Here is an 18,272-nt window from a genome sequence, read left to right as displayed (position 1 = left end):
TGATTCATTGGTAAAGAGGGAGACGCCAAATGTCAATGGCAAATGTAACTAGTCAGTGCATGCATCACGGAAGCTCTGGAGGCAGTGCAATGGAGCTTCCTTTTGGTACAACTAGCGTTCCAAATAATCAGTTCGGTTTTCCCGGTAGAAAATAAAGCTTATTTATTTCCCTTCCGGTATTTCAAAGCTCCACGATGCTAAAAATTGGCAGGGGTTACAACTGTTAGGCCGTATATAGTGATAAAGCACTACAATCGGTTTATAAAGCCGTAGTTTCAGCTGTACATGTGCCGCAATCGGCAATTCACCGCGTAAAATGGCGGTTTTACCTTGTCTTCGGAGATCAGCTCCGGTGAAACGGCACACGGAATCGTGAAGATCACAGGTTTGTGGCGCCATCTACAAGCCGACGCGTCATATTGCTCGTTTTACCTTTATAACGAGCAAGAAAACAAGGCGCGGTGGCTGAGTGGTTAAGATGCTAGGCTACTTAATCCTAGTAACTCAAACCCGACATAGTAGCAGAAACGTTTTCCGCTATCAGGCATATTCAATACTTCTCAAATCCACATTTGAAAAGTTCCGCGTGTACAGATACAAACACCGACAAGTTACTATACGACACATCATTTATTCGGTTTATCAGTTATTGTACAAAAATAACGAATTTGCCGGCGGCCTGAGACACCAAGCCAGCTGAGGCACTTTTTGTACTTTGCACTCCTTGCATAACCTTGACGCAGTTGGCATCATTCAGATGCGGAGGGGAAAAAAGCGAGAAAAGGAACGACGGAAACTTACTTTGGAACCAGTCGCTCATGAAGGCGCATGCCGCGTGCGCCGTAAATATTCTGCTCAATCTACATGCTGTCCGGCCTGCGTTGATTTCCATGGCTATTCTGCAAGCATGCGGCAGTGTTTTACGACTTGTCAACGTGCGAACTTGCGAGAACAATTATTGAACAGCTTTACTACGTGCTCAAAATGTCAGGCATCACGTTAGTCTGTGTCAAAGCCGCTGAAACAGTAGGCTAATCGCTGTCAGTAGGGAAATTGCAAATGTTCAATTTCGAATCTTTTTCGCTGCTGAAATAAAGAAGAGAAAAAGTTTGTTCAGGTTAACTATACAAAAGTCCGCGGCCTCAGAGTCACCTTATTGCCTTCACTATCGAAAAGGAAGTAAAACGTGATTGAAGAAGTAAGGTAAAATGACATTAACACTTTTTGCATGACAACCCTTCTCAGGTATGCATGAAATGACATATTAGCAAGGTATAGAATATATGCGGTTCCTTATAAAGGAAATTTACAATGAGCTGCCTGGTACATAGTGTAGTGAAACTCGTCGTTTGCATTCTATGAATGTGGCATGTACTTGCCTTGCCTTGTCATGCGATGTATGAAATGAATTTTACAGTCGTTTTGCTCTCTCCCTTACAACAAAAAATGTAAATCTCCGGCTATGTACAGGTAAACAAAGAAAACGTTGTACCGACCCATCTTGCGCGCATATAGCGAGAATAAAAGTTTTGCCATTTTTTCATAAGCAATCTGGACTGCCTTATTGGATTACAAGATGGCGAACAGAGCATAGAGAGACAGCGTATTAGGTGCAGCAGTAAAAATTGCATAATTTACCCGTTTTGTTGGTGAATGCATTTGTAAAATGAAGCTATAGAAAATGAAAATTGTAAATCAAGGGTTCAAACCGGAGAGAAGGTAAAACCCTTACTGTGAAAGCCACACCTTAATAACATATATTGTTAAAGTGTTGCTCATTTAGTAAACTTTCAACGATCCCCCTAATCATAGGAATGGCATCTTTCACGCTTTTGCCCAAATAACAGCACTTCTTTTGCAGCGCTCATGCAGGAATATTTGCTTTGTCTAAAAGTTAACTGGAAATTCTAACCTACACATGTGTTATATCAACACATCTTTCTAGTGTCTTCTTGGCGCCGTTCAAGATGGCCTCAGGCCAACTACCGCAACTGACTAAACAAATCTTACAAATCCTCTTGGACTACACTGATCAAACGATGCTCTTATTTAAGATTGATAGGATGACTTTCCAGAGTGAAAAAAAATATATATATATATATATTTTTTGACCATGTGCATTCGTGCTAAAACTAGATAAAACAAAAATTGTAACAATGGTTCAGTAACTTGCCTTGAGCGAATCGACAACGCAAATTTAGATATCTACATAAAACCTATATTTCAACTTAGAAAAACAAAAACATGGCTAGCTACGCCAGACGAATGCTATGTGTTGCATTGGGAACGGGTCCTTGGTTTCTACACACTAGAAAATGCACTACCGTAAGTGCGCAGACTTTACATCTTCGTCGGAGTTTGCGGCATTAGCTTAAAACTCGCGTTTCACTAATACCGTACGCAAACAGCGGGACTTTTCAGCAGGTCGTGCCCACCCGTCTACGTTGCATCTAGGTTTCTGTTCCACCGAAGGCGCTGCTTTTATGATCGCCAGCACTCCACCAACAACGATGTTATGTTATAGGAAGACACGTCATTCTGGTATCTTGCGCAGCACGGTCGTAGGACATTTTTTGTCATGGACGAAAGCAGGCTGAAGGAGCCAACGCCGGTCGTGCCTTTTCTCACAGCCCGTGTTTTTGCCAAGCGTGAAGAGGCGGATTCTTGCAACCCCCACTGATTGCTGAAGAGTCGAATGCGGCTGTTGCTGTGCTGCATAAGCGCACAGGACAAGTGAGATCACGCGGATGGACTCCCAGCGTGCCTGTGCACGACGAAAGCCGCGTGAAACTCTACAACAAACTCTTTTTCCTCCGTTGCTGACACGAGCTTCACGTGAGCCAAGTCAGGCAAACTCGCATCGCGCGTCAAGGATGTGGCGGACGCGTCCTGTGAAAAGGTCCCTTCTGGAGTGGAGCAGGACACACATCGGTCTGCAGGGCTTTCTGGGGCCGAGTGTCATGCCCTCCCGTTGAGCTTGTTGAGGGCCAGGTCGTCCTCCTTGTAGACCCTCGCACGGAACACCTTAGTGATGGCTTCGATACTTTTGTTTTTGGTCTCTGGCAATTTCTTGTAGATGAACACCCAGAACAACACCAACACCACAGTGAAGATGAGGAACGTGAAGTGCTTGATTGTCTCCTGCACAAAAAAAGCACTAATTTAGCCTCAGTTTTTTATGTCATGGCATTGATGAAAGCGTGGCATTTACTCTCAACCATTCACAAGCTTTTAACCGGCTGAGAGACAGAATGCATGGAGCACGAAGCCAAGCCAAGCCTTACCGCACTTCTCCACGGAGGCAAACACTAATGTAAATGAAGAAGCAGCACTGCTTTGTAAACACGTGTCATTGCTTCTGACACCTAGCATGGATTGGTCTAATCTGCACAAATCGCTTCTCTATCTTAATTAATTCCAAATGACTTAGCCTGGCCACATTTCTGTCTCGCCGATTATAACATGAAGTCTGATGAATGCAAGCATCCAAATATGCTTTGCTCATTTTTACGATGCAAGAGCAAGGTATTCGCCTACACATTAGAACACAAGGAGATTAATAGAAAGGCATAAAAGCTAGTACGGTAGCGCATTGCCAAACCATATCCCGTAGGAGCACTTGAGCAGACGACGGTCTCAGCGAGTTAAACGGCGATTGTTGGTTAAAGATGTCTCTGAACGCAACCTAAAGGTAACATACACTCCCTGAATGCGGGAAATGATTACGGTAAGGTAAATGCATAGTGTAACCGTTGCCATGCCGTCACCTCCAGGCTCTGCTCTCGACTGGTTTTGTAGCTAATAAGAATAAAAGCAAATGTGTTGGTACTTTACTTTAATGTTGTCAATTGTAAAAACATTCAGAAAAAATGCACTCAGGGGATTTGAACAGATATTTTGAGTGCAGAGATAAGTATACTATTAATACGCGACGCAAACAGGTGGCTTTAAATGCACTCTTTTTTCTTTTGACAATATTTCCGCTATTTGTCGCCAGGTTACACTGCTGAGAGGACCGAGATAATGGAATCACGCGCCAGAGCGTCGTCTGCTCGAGTGCTCCTACGGGATATGGCTTGGCATTACGCAGCACGGTAAAGACCGCCACCTTTGGCGTTGCATTCAGCGCCACTGGTGGCCACTTTTGCGTCGCTATTGGGATGACACCTGATAGGAATACATGTACAGAAAATCGTTTTGTTTAATAGGGCGAAAGCCTTTCTTGCCTCATAAGCGCCAAGGCAGGATCGTGTGAATGGAAGCTATGAACGAAAGATGTAAATGAAAGTAACATCATGCCCAGAGACAAATGTTTCTAGATCTAGGAACAAATCTTTAAATCTGGGGGAAAATTTTCCAGACCTAAGATCAAACAAAACCTATAAACAGTTTGACTCTAAGTAGACCTCACGCCATGGCTAATTCAACAAAATAGAATAGCTAGGAGCATGACGCGACGCAGCCTCCATAAAGAGAAAAAAAAAAAAGGAAAAGAAGGAGAGCTTGCTCCCCGCACAGGTCAGTCAGTGTCGTGATGTCCGAGTCGCCAGACACAAGTGAAGTTGCGTTATGCTCAAACAGTCAACTAAAGCGCTGCGCAAGCCACAGTTAAGAAACAACAAGAGAGCCAATCGTGCTGCATATATGCGTTGCACAGAATTGATACACAAACTTTAGGGGGAATGCTACCCGTTCAGTCAATGCATTCGAGTGGTGACGACGTGATTCCCTCCATCATCAAACTGTTTGAGGGTTGCCAGATGACTTTTGCTTGCTAAATCTGGCCGATGAACAAGGTTTGAACCTGGCAACATAGATCGTTGGAAGATGGCCTTGAGAACTGGGTTTGCTTCTAAAGCGTTTGTTCACATTTTCCTATGCGGCGCAATCCAACTATGGACGAAGAAGTAGCCACTGGTGGCGCGCATGTCCCTCCGGAGTTAAATGTGCATGGAGCCCATAGGCGGATATGTCCACATGACAAGAGCTGAAGACAATGCATGCAGATGTGCCTTCTTCGAAAGAACTCTGGGTTCACGGGATGCAGGTTGCCGGCACTCACCATGAGAGGCAGGAAAGCAAGTCCCACGATGAAATTTGCTGCCCAGTTGACGGCCACAGCAAGGCTGGTGGCGATGGGACGTGCTCCCTGGCCGAACAGTTCCGTCACCAGGAACCACGGGATGGAGCCTGCGCATGTTGTGCCGCCTGAATGATCGCTTCCTTTTGTTGCACGGACGACACATTTCGTGACGGGCGCCGAGAGGAACAACTTTGCCCACACGTTTATCGCTGTATAGCGAAGCTCGGTTCAGCCATTTTTACAACAACAACATAATAGTTGTGTCTTAAACCAAAGCTATTGTTTCGGGATCAATATAGCTGGCTTGTATATTTCTCTTTCTCGAGCTTCTGGTTGCTTTTGATAAGCGAAGTAATTACCCTGCCAGTTGTGTTTGTCCTCATGCGACCGTTGTAGTCATGAAATTTTTATTCTTATTACCGCTTTTAGCAGTCTGTTTTTTGTATTGCTTTTGTTGTTGCTTCCAACCTTACTTGGTGTATGCACTGCAGTTTATTTTCAGTCTTTCGTAGAGCCCTGAAAGCTTTTCATTGACAGTATAGAGAAAAATACTGTCTGAATGTCCCACGAAAGCAATCAAGCAAGAAATATGAAAATAGGAAAGGCCGCCAAAATCCACACTGCCATCAACATTCCTCTTGAACACTAATTACGCACCTGGTCCGACGGCGAATGTGATGACAAACATGGCAAGACCAGCGATACTGATGTAGGACACCCAGGCTGCTTGGTCCTGCCAAATAAAGAAATACATGTCGACATTGTCAGAATGCAACTTTCATTTAACCGTTAAGAAATAAGAACCAAGAAAGCACTCACTCCCTTTAAAAACTACGAAACCAGCCTAAAAAAAATGCGCGGATGACTGCAGTTCCGGACCACTTTAGCTACACTTGCCGTTGCCTGATTTTTGCCTGCTTTGTCGAGGGAACCCATCGAACTGGGCCTGGTGGGCAGCTTCACTCCATGAATATACAAGATAGTGGCTGAAAGCGGATGAAGCTGCCCTCACGAGCATTCAAGTTGTGTGTCGTAGTCATTCCTCATTCATTCTTCAAAGCTAGTAAAACTTCGCTTTAAAGAAGCATTATGACTGCGCGGCTTAGCGCGTGTACATTACCCCATAACGCGCGCTTGACGTTATCACTGGTATGTCTGCGGCACTACGGGAAGCAGGTACAGAAATTTGTTTGCAGGGATTGAAAAGAGGAGCACTTTGAGCGCTCACAACCAAAAAATATATGAGTGCACGCATTATGTTCCGAAATGGCGATTCCCAATGTGCTTTAGCAACTCTGTTGGTGTTTTGATGAAGAGAGCTTTTTACTTTTCCAGCCGTGCAGCTGCGAGCAGAGAAATGAAGTCTTTCTCATGAAGGCCTGTTCACCATCATCCGGACTATGCCCATTACAGGGCGAAGGGTTCTCTTATATTACTCCAATTAACCCGATCCTGTGCCAGCTGCATCCACTTGACCCCTGCAAAACAAACACCTTAACTTCATCCCCCACCTAACTTTCTGTCGCCTCCTGCTGCACTTCCCTTCCCTTGAAATCTAATTTGTTACCCTTTTCGACCATCGATTATCCTCTCTTTGCACTATATACTCAGTCCATGTCCATTTCTTCTTCTTGATTTCCACTAGAATATCATTAACACGAGTTATTTCTCTGATTCACTCTTCACGTTTCCAATCTCCTAACTTTACCTCTACCATTTTTCAATCCATCGCCCTCTGCGTTGCCTCAATTTAAATTGAACCCTTTTCTCTAGCCTCCACGTTTCAGCCCCATAGGTGAGTACAGGTAAAATGCAAATTTTATATACTTTCCATTTGAGCTGTACCGGGAAGCTGCTAGTCATCTGCGAATACTTGCCAAATGCTCCCCATTCCATTATTACTCTCCCAGTTATTTCCTTTGCATGGCCCGGATCTGCGGTTACTACCTGTCCTAAACAGACATACTCGCCTACAACTTTCAGTGCTTCGCTACCTGTTGTAAACTGTTGTTCCTTACCGATGCTGTTGAACATTATCTTAGTCTTCTTCATTACGATTTTAGGCCTACCTTTCTGCTTTTCCTGTCTAGGTCATCAATCATTCTTTGCAGTTCATCCCCTCAGTTACTTAGTAAGGCAACATCATCTGCGAATCGCAGATTACTGAGATATTCTCCATCAACCCTTGTCCCTAACTGCTTCTATTCCAAGCCTCTGATTACTTTGAATTGAAGTAATATACAGGAAATGGGCCTCGGGAGAAAAGCTACAAAGAAAGCTTCAGATGCCCAGGGCCCAGTAAAGGCAGAGCAACAAGAAGTGTGAGATCAAGGCGAACATATACATAACATAAAAAGTATGAAGTGCAGGAAGAGGACAATGAAACAGCAAGAACTAGGACAGTAAATTAACAGCCAATGATCATCTAACACTATGCACGCAACATGGCAAAACGTAATGAAAATGAAGCGACTATTCTCATGACAATGTTCACCTAAGCAAGCAATAGAAAGTACAGAATGACGCCGCGAAATTGATGAAATATAGCTTAAAGTCTTTGATTGGAGCGGTTAAGATTTTTGGGTTGTGTATACTATATTGATTTAGTATGCATGATAAAGCAAAACGAAGGCTCTGGTTACCGCATAACGTCCTTGTTCGAGGAGCGTCCTGTATTTGTTTACTACTGGTGTGAAAGCGTTTTTCGTAAGGTTAAGTCCACCAATAGTCATCAAAAAGTCAGCTGAGCAGTGCGGTGATAATTTAAGGCAGCGCAGCAAATGATACTCATACATGGTACGCACACAATGAATCCTATATTGCGGAAATAATGTTTCCGTGTGGTCAGTATGACATGCACCAACGATCGGTCTAATTGCCTTCTTCTGGAGACCGTTTAGATTTGTTTTGGATGTTGTGCCCCAAACGAGGTGACAGTAGTTTATGTGTCATTGAAATATAGCATGGTAAATAAGAAGCTTGTGCTTTGGGGAAATTCGTTCCGAAGTCTCGAGAAGAAGCCTGCAGATCTAGTACGCTTGTTTTCAATATACATTATATGGTCAGAGCACCTCATGCGAGAGTCGAATACAACACCGAGCGATTTGAACTTCTGAACTCGTCTACAATTTCAATAATGTTATTTTCTAGATGCAGAGTATTGTTTATAGTAGTATACAGGCTAAGGGGCCGATAAAAGACGGATTTGGTCTTGTTAGAGTAAACTACCCAACCATTAGCTTTGGATCATATGTGGAAGCACAAAGAACCAGATTTGCAATATTGATTAGTTCGTCAGCAGAAGAGCCCCTAAGAAAAAAACTTGAGTCCTCAGCGTACTGAATACTATTTGTATGATAGGCTATGCTCGCAAGGGCGTTACCAAAGACATTAAAGAGTCTAAGCAAGCTGTGAATAGTACTGAAGAGATCGCGCGTCCTTGTCTAACACCTTTAGGGAAGACCTATTAAGGATGAGTAGCTACGATTCTAGAGGATGACCAAAGCCGGGATCCTAATATGACAATGTTTCTGACTGCGGACAATATGACAATGCTTCTGACTACGGCAGAAGCATTGTCATATTGTCCGCAGATCGGGCTACCTTAAAACGACGCAGGTCACAAGGGGGTAGCCCTGTACGGAAGAATGAACAGCCTTATAAAGACAAAGACTACTTTCCCTGCAAGCAGACCGTTTATTAACAGGCGGGGGCCAAATTATAAACAAAAAGGCATCGCCGTCCTCGATCGCGTTTTCACAAACTGCCGGCCGCAAAACCCTGAGGTTTGGTTTCATTTGTAGGGTTTAACTTCCCAAAAGCGGTTCAGGATATGAGGGGCGCCGTAGTGGAGGGCTCCGGAAATTTCTACCACCTAGGGGTTTTGAGCATGCATTGACATTGCACAGCACACGGGCGCCCTTGCTTTTCGCCTCCATCGAAAATTGGCCTCATCGATCGGGACTCGATCCGTCCTTGCATTCAGTAGACGAGCGCCCTAACCATTGAGCTACCGGGGCGGGGCCGCAAAGCCCTAATGCTAAGCTAGAATGCTATTCATTGTGATCACGCAGATCTTGATGGTTTTGACGTAACTAGCTTAGATATAGTATTAATAAAAACCTTTCATTTTTAAAATCCATTTTCTCAAAAGCAAATGAATATTTTCCATTCAAACATCAACATATATAGGCTAAAACAACCATAAAACTAATTTTTTTACTAGAACCCAAAATTAGTATCGATTTTTCTCAGTGCTTTTAAACTAACTGCCGTACCCCATTTTCTCTGACCTTTCGTATTCAAGAATTTTGAGCCCCGCTTTAAGTGGTATAGTCGCAATGTTACCTATTGCAGTGATTAACACATGGGGTCTCTGCGATCGCTTCTATACAAGAGTTTGTCATCGCACCTGGGCAACACGCTCGTGTGACGATGACAAAGACACACGAGAAATCACTGAATCCATAGGCATCGTGGATCTTAAAGGCGTTGTGTAAGCTACCTCTCCATAGCCCTCATAGAAAAAGAATTGCCCTTCATATTGGAAGATGGAAGATCTTGATGCCCATGTGAGATTTCTCGTCCCGATGTTTGTTTATGGGGCTTTGCTGCTGTTCTTATTTTCTTGATGTTGCTGTATATTTGCCGAAGTGTCAGAGAAATAATTTTTCTGTTATAAGTTAGCCCTGCACGTGTCTCGTTTTCCCTTTCTCGTCCGTATCTAGCTTGCACTGTTCTGCCTTGTAATTAGCCAACTAGCCTAAGAGATATAATTACTGGAGTGTAATTGTATTCGATATAAGCTATCCAACGATGTATGACTCAATAAAGTTCATTTTTATCACAGTTTTAACGGTAATTAATTACGATGCATAATTAGTGAAGCTAAATTGTTCTCGACTTAAGCTCCAATGGCATAACACTTGTTTCTGTATTATACTCGGCGTAATTAAGTTACACAACGCTATAACGCTTGTGTTGCTATTGCTTGACTGGAAGATATGAAATTGAGGCTGAGCGCCACAAGGACACAGTGCGCCGGTGCCCGACTTCGACATTTAGGGGAGCTCACGCCCTAAAATGCCACCACGGGCCAACTGCTCACCTTGTATGCGAGTGTGACGGTGAGTACTACGGTGCACACCGCCATGCCAGCCAGACCGGCGAGTAATAGCGTGCGGCGACCGGCGCGTTCCACGACGACCATGGAGATGAGCGTCATGAGTACGTTGACAAGGCCCAGCCCGAGAGTTGCTCGCATGGCTCCCTCCAGAGAAAGGCCCGCTGTCTTGAAGATGTCCGTCGAAAAGAAGATTGCCTGCGAGGACACGTGGTGATGGTTGTCCTCTTATCAATCGTTCAGATCAATCAATGGACGCGGCAAGAACCGTGTTGGATTGGTGCTACCTAACTCTTCATGGTTACCGAAAAAGAAGCGTCGATGTGATCAGCGCAAACATAAGTCCAGCTTTCTGAAGGGACACCTTTTAATTGTGAGGCAGCAGTGAGATATTGTAAGATGCTCTTATCCACATGTTTGTGGGACCGGCCTAAAATGTCTATCCGCAGCGAAACATTTCGGGGTGTATGAGTACTAAAAATTTCGAATACGTATCGAATACGAATATGGGGAAAAGCCTTGGAATATCGAATCGAATATCTGACCAGTGAAAAAAAAAAAGAAACGGAAAATTAAATGTCAGAAAGCATTTATTGTCTTGTTTATTTCAGAATTCACCTGCTATTCGCAAACAGACATTTAACTACAGATCCGCAGGTGGCCGAAATTACTCTGTAGCCCTCCACTACGGCTCCTCTTTCTCTTTTTTCACTTTCACACCCACCTTCCTCCCTTTCTCTACGGCGCGGTTAAGGTGTCCACAGAAACAAGTGTGACAGGTACTGCGCCTTTCCCTTCCTGTGAACCAATTATTATTATTAACTAGAAAACCATAGAGCTGTATGCCGTACTAAAGATTTCAGTATAAATTTTATACAACTTCTGTATAACCGATTTTTTGTACAAGAGAGACCTGCATGAAACCAGGTGGAGCTGTAAAATCGCTGCCGAATACAGTAAACTCTGATTAATTCGGCCTGGAAGGGACCAGAAAAAAGTCCGAATTAACCGAAAGCTCGAATGATCAAATGGGTCTGGATAAACTGCTGAAAACCATTTCCATCACACTAATTTTATCTGCCGAACATCTGCAGATGAAGTACAAGTACGAACGATATTTTTTTTTTTTTTTTCCGGTTTGGCCAAGTGTTTCGCTTTGCGCATACTGTGCGGAAGGCCCTCTTCAATGACGGACCCGTCGTGTTTTGAAGGTGCTTCACTGCACAGTAAGGCATTGAAGCACTGCGTGAAGCGCGGAGAGCAGTGAAACTGCGATGAATACGAAAAGTTTCGGTGTGTCCTATAGCTTTGGACTACTCGAAAAATTCTGAAATCAATTTTTTGAATACAAATACGAATCGAACAATAAGTATATTCAATCGGTATTCGAAATTTCAAATATTTCCAAACCACATGAAATATTGCTTCTGAAGGTTTTCCTGTCCTTACAACGAGTGAATAGGACTGCCGTAGAAAACCAACTGGTGCGTAATGAAAGCAAAAATCTAAAAGCCCGTTGAAAGAGGAACTATTGAGCGTTATGGTGCAGTTATATATTAAATGAAAAAAAAAAAAAATCTCCAAAAACTTGTCGAAAATATCTCGTTATGTGAACTCTGTGCAAAGCCCGAACGTGGGTATTTCTACAACCAGTCCATCTAGAAAAGAATTAGCAGCAACACAGACGGTGGACTATGGTTAAGCGTCTGACAATCAAGCCTACTAATAGGGCTCGAAGAAATGGAAAATTCAGTGGTGCGCCCCTACTTAAAAACTACGGATCATAGAAGATGTGGGAAATAGGATGGTGTATTGTATAAAGACGCGCCTTGGCCACTATTCATTTAATGATTACCACATGCACTTGTTGATTCGGTCCTTTCTTGTACACCATACATTTGTTACTGTTGTCATCGTCGCAGCATGACAGCCGGTTATGACGTCGCCCTGTGCGTTCACCGTCGGGATATTTTATGCAGTGACATAAACAACACAGTAATGCTGTTTATGTCGTTATGACAACACTGTAACGGTAGGTTGTTGATGTTATGTTGATGTGAAACTCATAGCTGCGCCGTTCTGGTGCACGCCCATAGCAGTTAAATAATTTCTTTTCCTTCTCTTCGTGGTCATCTTTACGTTATCTTCTTCAGATTTCTCAAAATTTAAGATCATGCAGTAATAGCACCCACAATTTTTAACCAATTTACGGTATCTTTCTAACAGTCGCCGACGTAGTCTTTGCACTACTGGTTGCTATCTCTCTTAAACAATAATCTCAGCATGCTCCATCAACGACACTAGTCCCCTGTAATACTTGCCCATGCCATAGAGCCATTTAGGCAAATTACATGTACATGTTGCTGATCGCATGCGGTCTCTGCAGCCGGTGTAGCCTGGGCAACCACTGCATTAATATTGTCCTATCTCTACTTCTTGCACATTTTGAAACATTAGCAGTCAGTGCAACCTGTGTCGTCTGGTAAGCTTGTGCATTCTACGCTGTCTGTGCGATTCCTGCATCTTGTTCGTCTGTGCTGTCTTTGCGGTTGCTGCAACTGTGCCTTCTGTACAGTAAGTGCAGTTGGTGCTCTTTGTAGTGTGTGGCCACTACTCTGATTGTTCAATATTTATTCCGCAGTACTATGAGAAAATGAGCTAAAAACATTGCCAGAAAAAGGGTGACGGTGTACAACGCAGTATAGTCGTCGTAGAACAGCGGACTAAGATCAACACCATTATCGCTTTCTGCGCATCGCGCGCTATCTGTCCGTGAAACTTATAAAATATGCGCATCTGCATTCCGTGCACCTTGTGTAGTCCCTAGAGTCCTCACTGTTTATGTTGCATGCGCAGTCTGTGCAGACTGAGACTGTGCCGTTTGTGTAACGTGTAGTAATATATACCCGGTAGTCATGGCGAGTCGCGACACATGCATGGTCTGCGACAAGTAAGTATACTTTATTAGGATCAACTTCGCTTTCTACTTTCTGCATGCTGTGAAGTATGTGCACTCTGTGAAACATGTGAACTGCGTGCGCCTTCAATCTGTGCACACTACGCAGCCTATCCAGCTTTCTGCAAATGCATACTTACAGCCTCTGCAGCTTGGGGCAGTGTGTGTGGTTTCTGTACCGCGTACCACCTGTGCAGCCTTACAGTTTGTGTCTGTGCTGTGTGCAGTCTTGCAGTTTAGCCAATATGGGCAGATTACTCTGGCCAAGTGATATTTATACCAAAATAAAATTTAGATAAAATCATTGCATTAATCACACAGACGCCAGGAAACAGAGTGCCAGAAAATGAGTGGCAGTAGACAACTTTGAATAATGCACTAAGATCAACCTGCTTATATATTTTTTACGTTCATATGCACTTTGCACAAGACTGTTCACCGGTTTATTTTTCAGTATTACTACTTCACCTTTTCTCCACTTGGCTTAAATCGCGCTTAGGTAAATTCCCACACAAGGCCAAGTTGACGACATCCCAAAATTTTGTGACATGACGTTTCATAGCTATGAAAAATGTGCACTATAAAGCAGTGACAGGACGCTCTTACCGCGTTGATTCCAGACAGTTGCTGGGCGAGCATCACCATGAGAGAGACGATGAGCGGGGCACGGAGCGCTACGTTTCGCACCATCTCGGTCAAGGTCACCTGCGATGAAGCAGGACGGAACGTCGTGAAGAGCTAATGCAGTGCGAAAGCATCATTCTTTCGGAGGTTGGTTGGTTTATGGAGTCTAACGTTCCAAAGCGCCTCAGAGTATGAGCTACGCTGTCGTAGAGGGCCCTGGAAATTTCGGCCATCTGGTGTTCTTTAACGTGCATTGACATCGCACAGCACATGGGCGCCTTGCTTATCGCCTCCATCGAAAAGCAACGGCCGTGGTCGGGATTCGATCCCACATCCTATTCTTCGGAGGTCCAGAACTCACTTTAATAAGAATCCTGTAATGCAGCCGTGAAATCGCTTGTACACATCTAAACGATTCATACTGGGAAGGTACAGCGCAAAACACACAAGTCGAAAAGAAGAAGACGGGCAGACGTGCGCTTCTTCCTTTCGTCTTGCGTCTTTTTGCGATGTACCTTTCCAGTATGAGCCAATACCAACTTGCCCAATTGTCTACCTTTCTTCAATGTATCTAAAGAAGCCTGCGGAAAGGAGGGACTGGTGCAGATCTTCGCTTTCGATCTGTTTCTTTCTCAGTGAGATTAGTAGGCATGAGAGAAGTTAAAAAGGCATACATTTAGCTATATATTTATTCGTCGTTTTTAGTAACCTCCTTCACTGGTTTCGTTGTCAAAAACCACGAGAGGGGCGAAATTAAAAATGTGAGACCCGTTGTAATCCATCAATCACATCACACCATGAGTCAACGTTCTGATGTCCTCAACATATGACAATTCTTTGAAGACAGGAAAATATCTGCCGTTGCCAAACGAACTACGAAAAAACGTCGGCGATGGGTAGGGAGCGAATGTAGTGCTGGCTAAAATTATTTTTGAAAGGGGTGCACTCCTTATGAGCTCTATTTCGAAAAAAAAAAAAAGAAACAAACAAGAAGATCATACACATAGGTGCTCACATATTGGTAAAAGAAGTCCAGGATTAGTCTTAAAGGCAATTTTATTAAAATAATGTAATCGATGAATAGTTTCTTTTGAACAATTACTTAGCTAACTGGCATAAAATTACCTGTCTTAAGAAAGCGAAAGGTAATCTGGAATGACAGGTAAAAGCAAAGAATTTATTTAGTTCCCCGTTCTGGATGAAAAAAAAAAGTAATTCCTAAAGTCTTAGTTTGGCAATTTTGCAGCATGTTAACAATAAGAGGTAAAAATGCGTTTCATAGGATACCTGTAAGTCCGTTTAAACGAAATATATTCTGAGCCTTAGGTATAAATATATGCGATCGCATGTTGTAATTTACTGTTCCATTATTATTTAAACCAGTGCCGCTGTTTTGGTACGCACTGTTATTCCAGAAGCCTCTGTTGTTCGATTTATGTTTCCTAACAGGAGCCTTTTAGAATCCGTTATACCACTGCGGAAGCAGAGTTGTATGAATTATTCATCATAATTTTATCACACCACGAGTTTTATAATTTCATGACAGTATATACGGAAAATTGATGTTTAGTAGCCCGAACTTTCAAGTATGAAATTATGGGCGTCACATTGCCTGTGTACATCTTTGAGCTCTATGAAAGGTAAGTGTGCCAATTCATTCAATGTTCGATCCCTCTTCACGCTGCGTCTCTACACACATAGAGAGAAACTACTCATCCGTAGCCACTTACCTACGGTACAACATTCTTTATTCGTTTAAATTAAACATCGGGAAAGGCTGGCATACTCGATGTCAGTGTGATGTCAGGTGTGAGTTTTGCATTGATTTTTTTAGTGTGTCTGAGTATCCTTTCACAAAGAGTAGAATCGGCCCCTACCTAATGTGAAGATAAGACGCAGCAGTCACAGGAAAGGTAAAAACAAATATGCTAGCGATAGCTGTAAAATGTTCGAGTCTGATACAAAGACGCCGATCTGAAGCGACCACAGCGCTGCGCACTGCTTACTCCAAGCTCAATGGCGATGAATTCGCATTGTGTCGATAATTGAAAGAGGTGTATCTAAGGTATCAATGGTAATAACCAGGAACTGTGAAGTTCGCATACCTTGGGCACAAACTCGGCAGCTTCAGCTTCATTCTTCATGACCGCCATCTCTTTGTCGACGTCCCGTGTACCACGGAGCCGGATAAGTGCTGTGGAGAGAGGGTGGAAAGGGCTTCATTAATCCGGAAACTTTTGTTTCTAATGATGGTAGCAGCTGAAGCCAAAGCGATTGAATATTGCATCCACTAGAACGAAGCGATACGGCAGGAAACAAACCTGCGCAACTTTCTTCGAACATGCACAGTGGAACTAAAGAGCTACGCCTTGAAGGATTCCCATAGAGACATTGAGCAGAGAAACAGCGTTTTCCATTGGTTCTTACTCTGCGAATCATCACTGGTTGGGAGTGAATGTCTGTCCTTAACGGCTTCACACGCCCCTTCTCTACCTGCTTGCTGATTAAACTAGCGTAACAGATTATGTTTTCACCTTAAGAAGCAAGAACTCCGGTTTTATGTTCAGCTACAGAGCTCCTTGGACATTTCACAAGAAGAGAAGAACCCCTATATTTTTTATTGTATTGCTAGAAAAAAAAAGCACTTGTTTGGAAGCAATGCATCTAAAATCAAAATCGAAATACATTTTTTAATGTTTATACACGTACACCGCATTAAACTGCAAAGGAGTGACACTCTAAATGATGGATTTTTCTTTTTTTCATGTTATACATTTCTAAGGAATGAAAGTAGAGGTCGTAAAATGAAAAGTGTATGTACTCGTTTACTAAAATAACTTTATGTTGTCACGCACTAGTTAACTGCAACAAATTAAATTTTGAAGAATGCGACTAAGCTATGACTCGTCGCTTCATTTAATGCTGCTTGCTTGAGCGTTTCAACAAGTTCAGTGTACGTGATGCACCCTTTTCTATATGCGCTCGATGAAGGCACAATTCTCCGTTATTGGCCCTCTCGGGAGGGAATACTGTTTTCTGGAGTCCTGTTAGTGACTTTACCCTGCGCAGGTTTCCTGTGCAGCATGAGCTCACTTTTTATATTTTCGTTACTCCCAGCCATACTACACATAAAAGGTTTCCTTGGCAGTAAATGTGCTTGTTCAAAGCAAAAAAAAAAAAAAATCCCGTCGTAAAGAAGCCCGACCTTCGTTTGCTCGAAAGATGTTTCGCTGAAAATAAAGTACCTTAATTCTCGTAATTTCAGCACCGGTACGTTTTCTTTAGAAGCCATACCAAAATGAACGAATGCAATATAACTATTCTGACCCACAACACGACCAACGCGGTGGCAGTAGTTGACAAGTCCGCCACGCGCGATGGGAGAGCTGCAGGATGAGTTTTACAGCTCGACGATGACCAGACGTAAACTGGGACAAGAGCGGTCCCCGGCGTGGGTGTCCGCCATTTTGTGGGACTTTGCTCTTGGGAAGGGGCTCGCCCTGGGCGATCCCATGTAAGCCCGGGGGAAACTTTTTGGCGAGCTAAACTCTTCTTCCCCTTCATGGATCACTGCCTTGTCGTGGCGAAGGGGCTTGCGAAACTCGATGAAGTCGTGAGCTCTGCTGTGAAGGGCCACCCAAGATAGACAGGTCACGGCGGAGAGTTCTGACAAAATGTGATTCACTGGAGAAGGTAATGGCAACCCACTCCAGTATTTCCTGCCAAGAAAACCCTATGGCCAGTCACAATACCATTAATGATACGGCGCCGGAAGATGAGCCCCCCAGGTTGGAAGGCGTCCCACATGTTACTGGGGATGAACAAAGGGCGATTCCTAGTAGCTCCAGGACGAATGAAGCGGCTGGGCTAAAGCCAAAAGGACGCTCAGTTGTGGATGTGTCGGGAAGCGACCGGAAAGTCCGATGTTGCAGGGAGATATATCACATAGCAACATGGAATGTAAGATCTATGACGCAAGGTAAACTGGATGTCGTCAAGCGAGAAATGGACAGATTGAGCATTGATATTTGGGTATCAGCGAGCTCAAGTGGACCGGAATGGGAGAATTTAACTCCGGCGACCATTATGTCTTTTATTGTGGGCACGAATCCAAGAGAAGGAATGGGGTCGCTCTCATAGTAAACAGAAGAATGGGCAAAGCAGTGCGGGGTACAACCCCAAAAACGACCGAATGATTTCACTTCGGATCCAAGGTCACCCTTTCAACATAATAGTTATCCAAGTCTATGCACCGACCACTACTGCTGAAGAAGCTGACGTTGAGAGATTTTATGCGGACCTACAATGCCTTTTAGACCGCACCCCATTATCAGACGTCGTTTTTCTCAAAGGAGACTGGAATGCTAAGGTCGGGAGGGAAGAAATATCCGGAATTATAGGCAAGTTCGACCTTGGCGAGCCAAATGAAGCTGGGCAGGGGGCTAGTAGAGTTTTGTCAAGAAAACAACCTGACCATAGCGAATACT

The 18,272-nt window shown here is 43.6% G+C and overlaps 1 protein-coding gene across 2 annotated transcripts in view; it reads right to left on the bottom strand.

The window, feature by feature from the left end:
- Positions 1 to 615: 615 nt before the first annotated feature.
- Positions 616 to 18,272, bottom strand: part of LOC146197045 (solute carrier family 2, facilitated glucose transporter member 1-like) — a 48,428-nt gene continuing 30,771 nt past the window's right edge. For both annotated transcript variants that reach the window (XM_084598764.1, XM_084598763.1), the window contains 6 exons: positions 15,891 to 15,979; positions 13,768 to 13,866; positions 10,191 to 10,403; positions 5,741 to 5,816; positions 5,063 to 5,190; positions 616 to 3,141 (listed from right to left, as the gene is read on the bottom strand). In XM_084598764.1, coding sequence (XP_084454890.1) covers positions 2,959 to 3,141; positions 5,063 to 5,190; positions 5,741 to 5,816; positions 10,191 to 10,403; positions 13,768 to 13,866; positions 15,891 to 15,979 — 788 coding nt within the window. In that variant the 3' untranslated portion in view covers positions 616 to 2,958. The remainder of the gene's footprint in view (positions 3,142 to 5,062; positions 5,191 to 5,740; positions 5,817 to 10,190; positions 10,404 to 13,767; positions 13,867 to 15,890; positions 15,980 to 18,272) is intronic.

This window comes from Amblyomma maculatum, chromosome 3 (genome assembly GCF_055883805.1).
Source record: "Amblyomma maculatum isolate TAMU_Amacu chromosome 3, ASM5588380v1, whole genome shotgun sequence".
NCBI classification, from domain to species: domain Eukaryota; kingdom Metazoa; phylum Arthropoda; class Arachnida; order Ixodida; family Ixodidae; genus Amblyomma; species Amblyomma maculatum.
The sequence above is the reverse complement of the archived record's forward strand: the minus strand, read 5'-3'. Positions and strand labels throughout refer to the sequence as shown.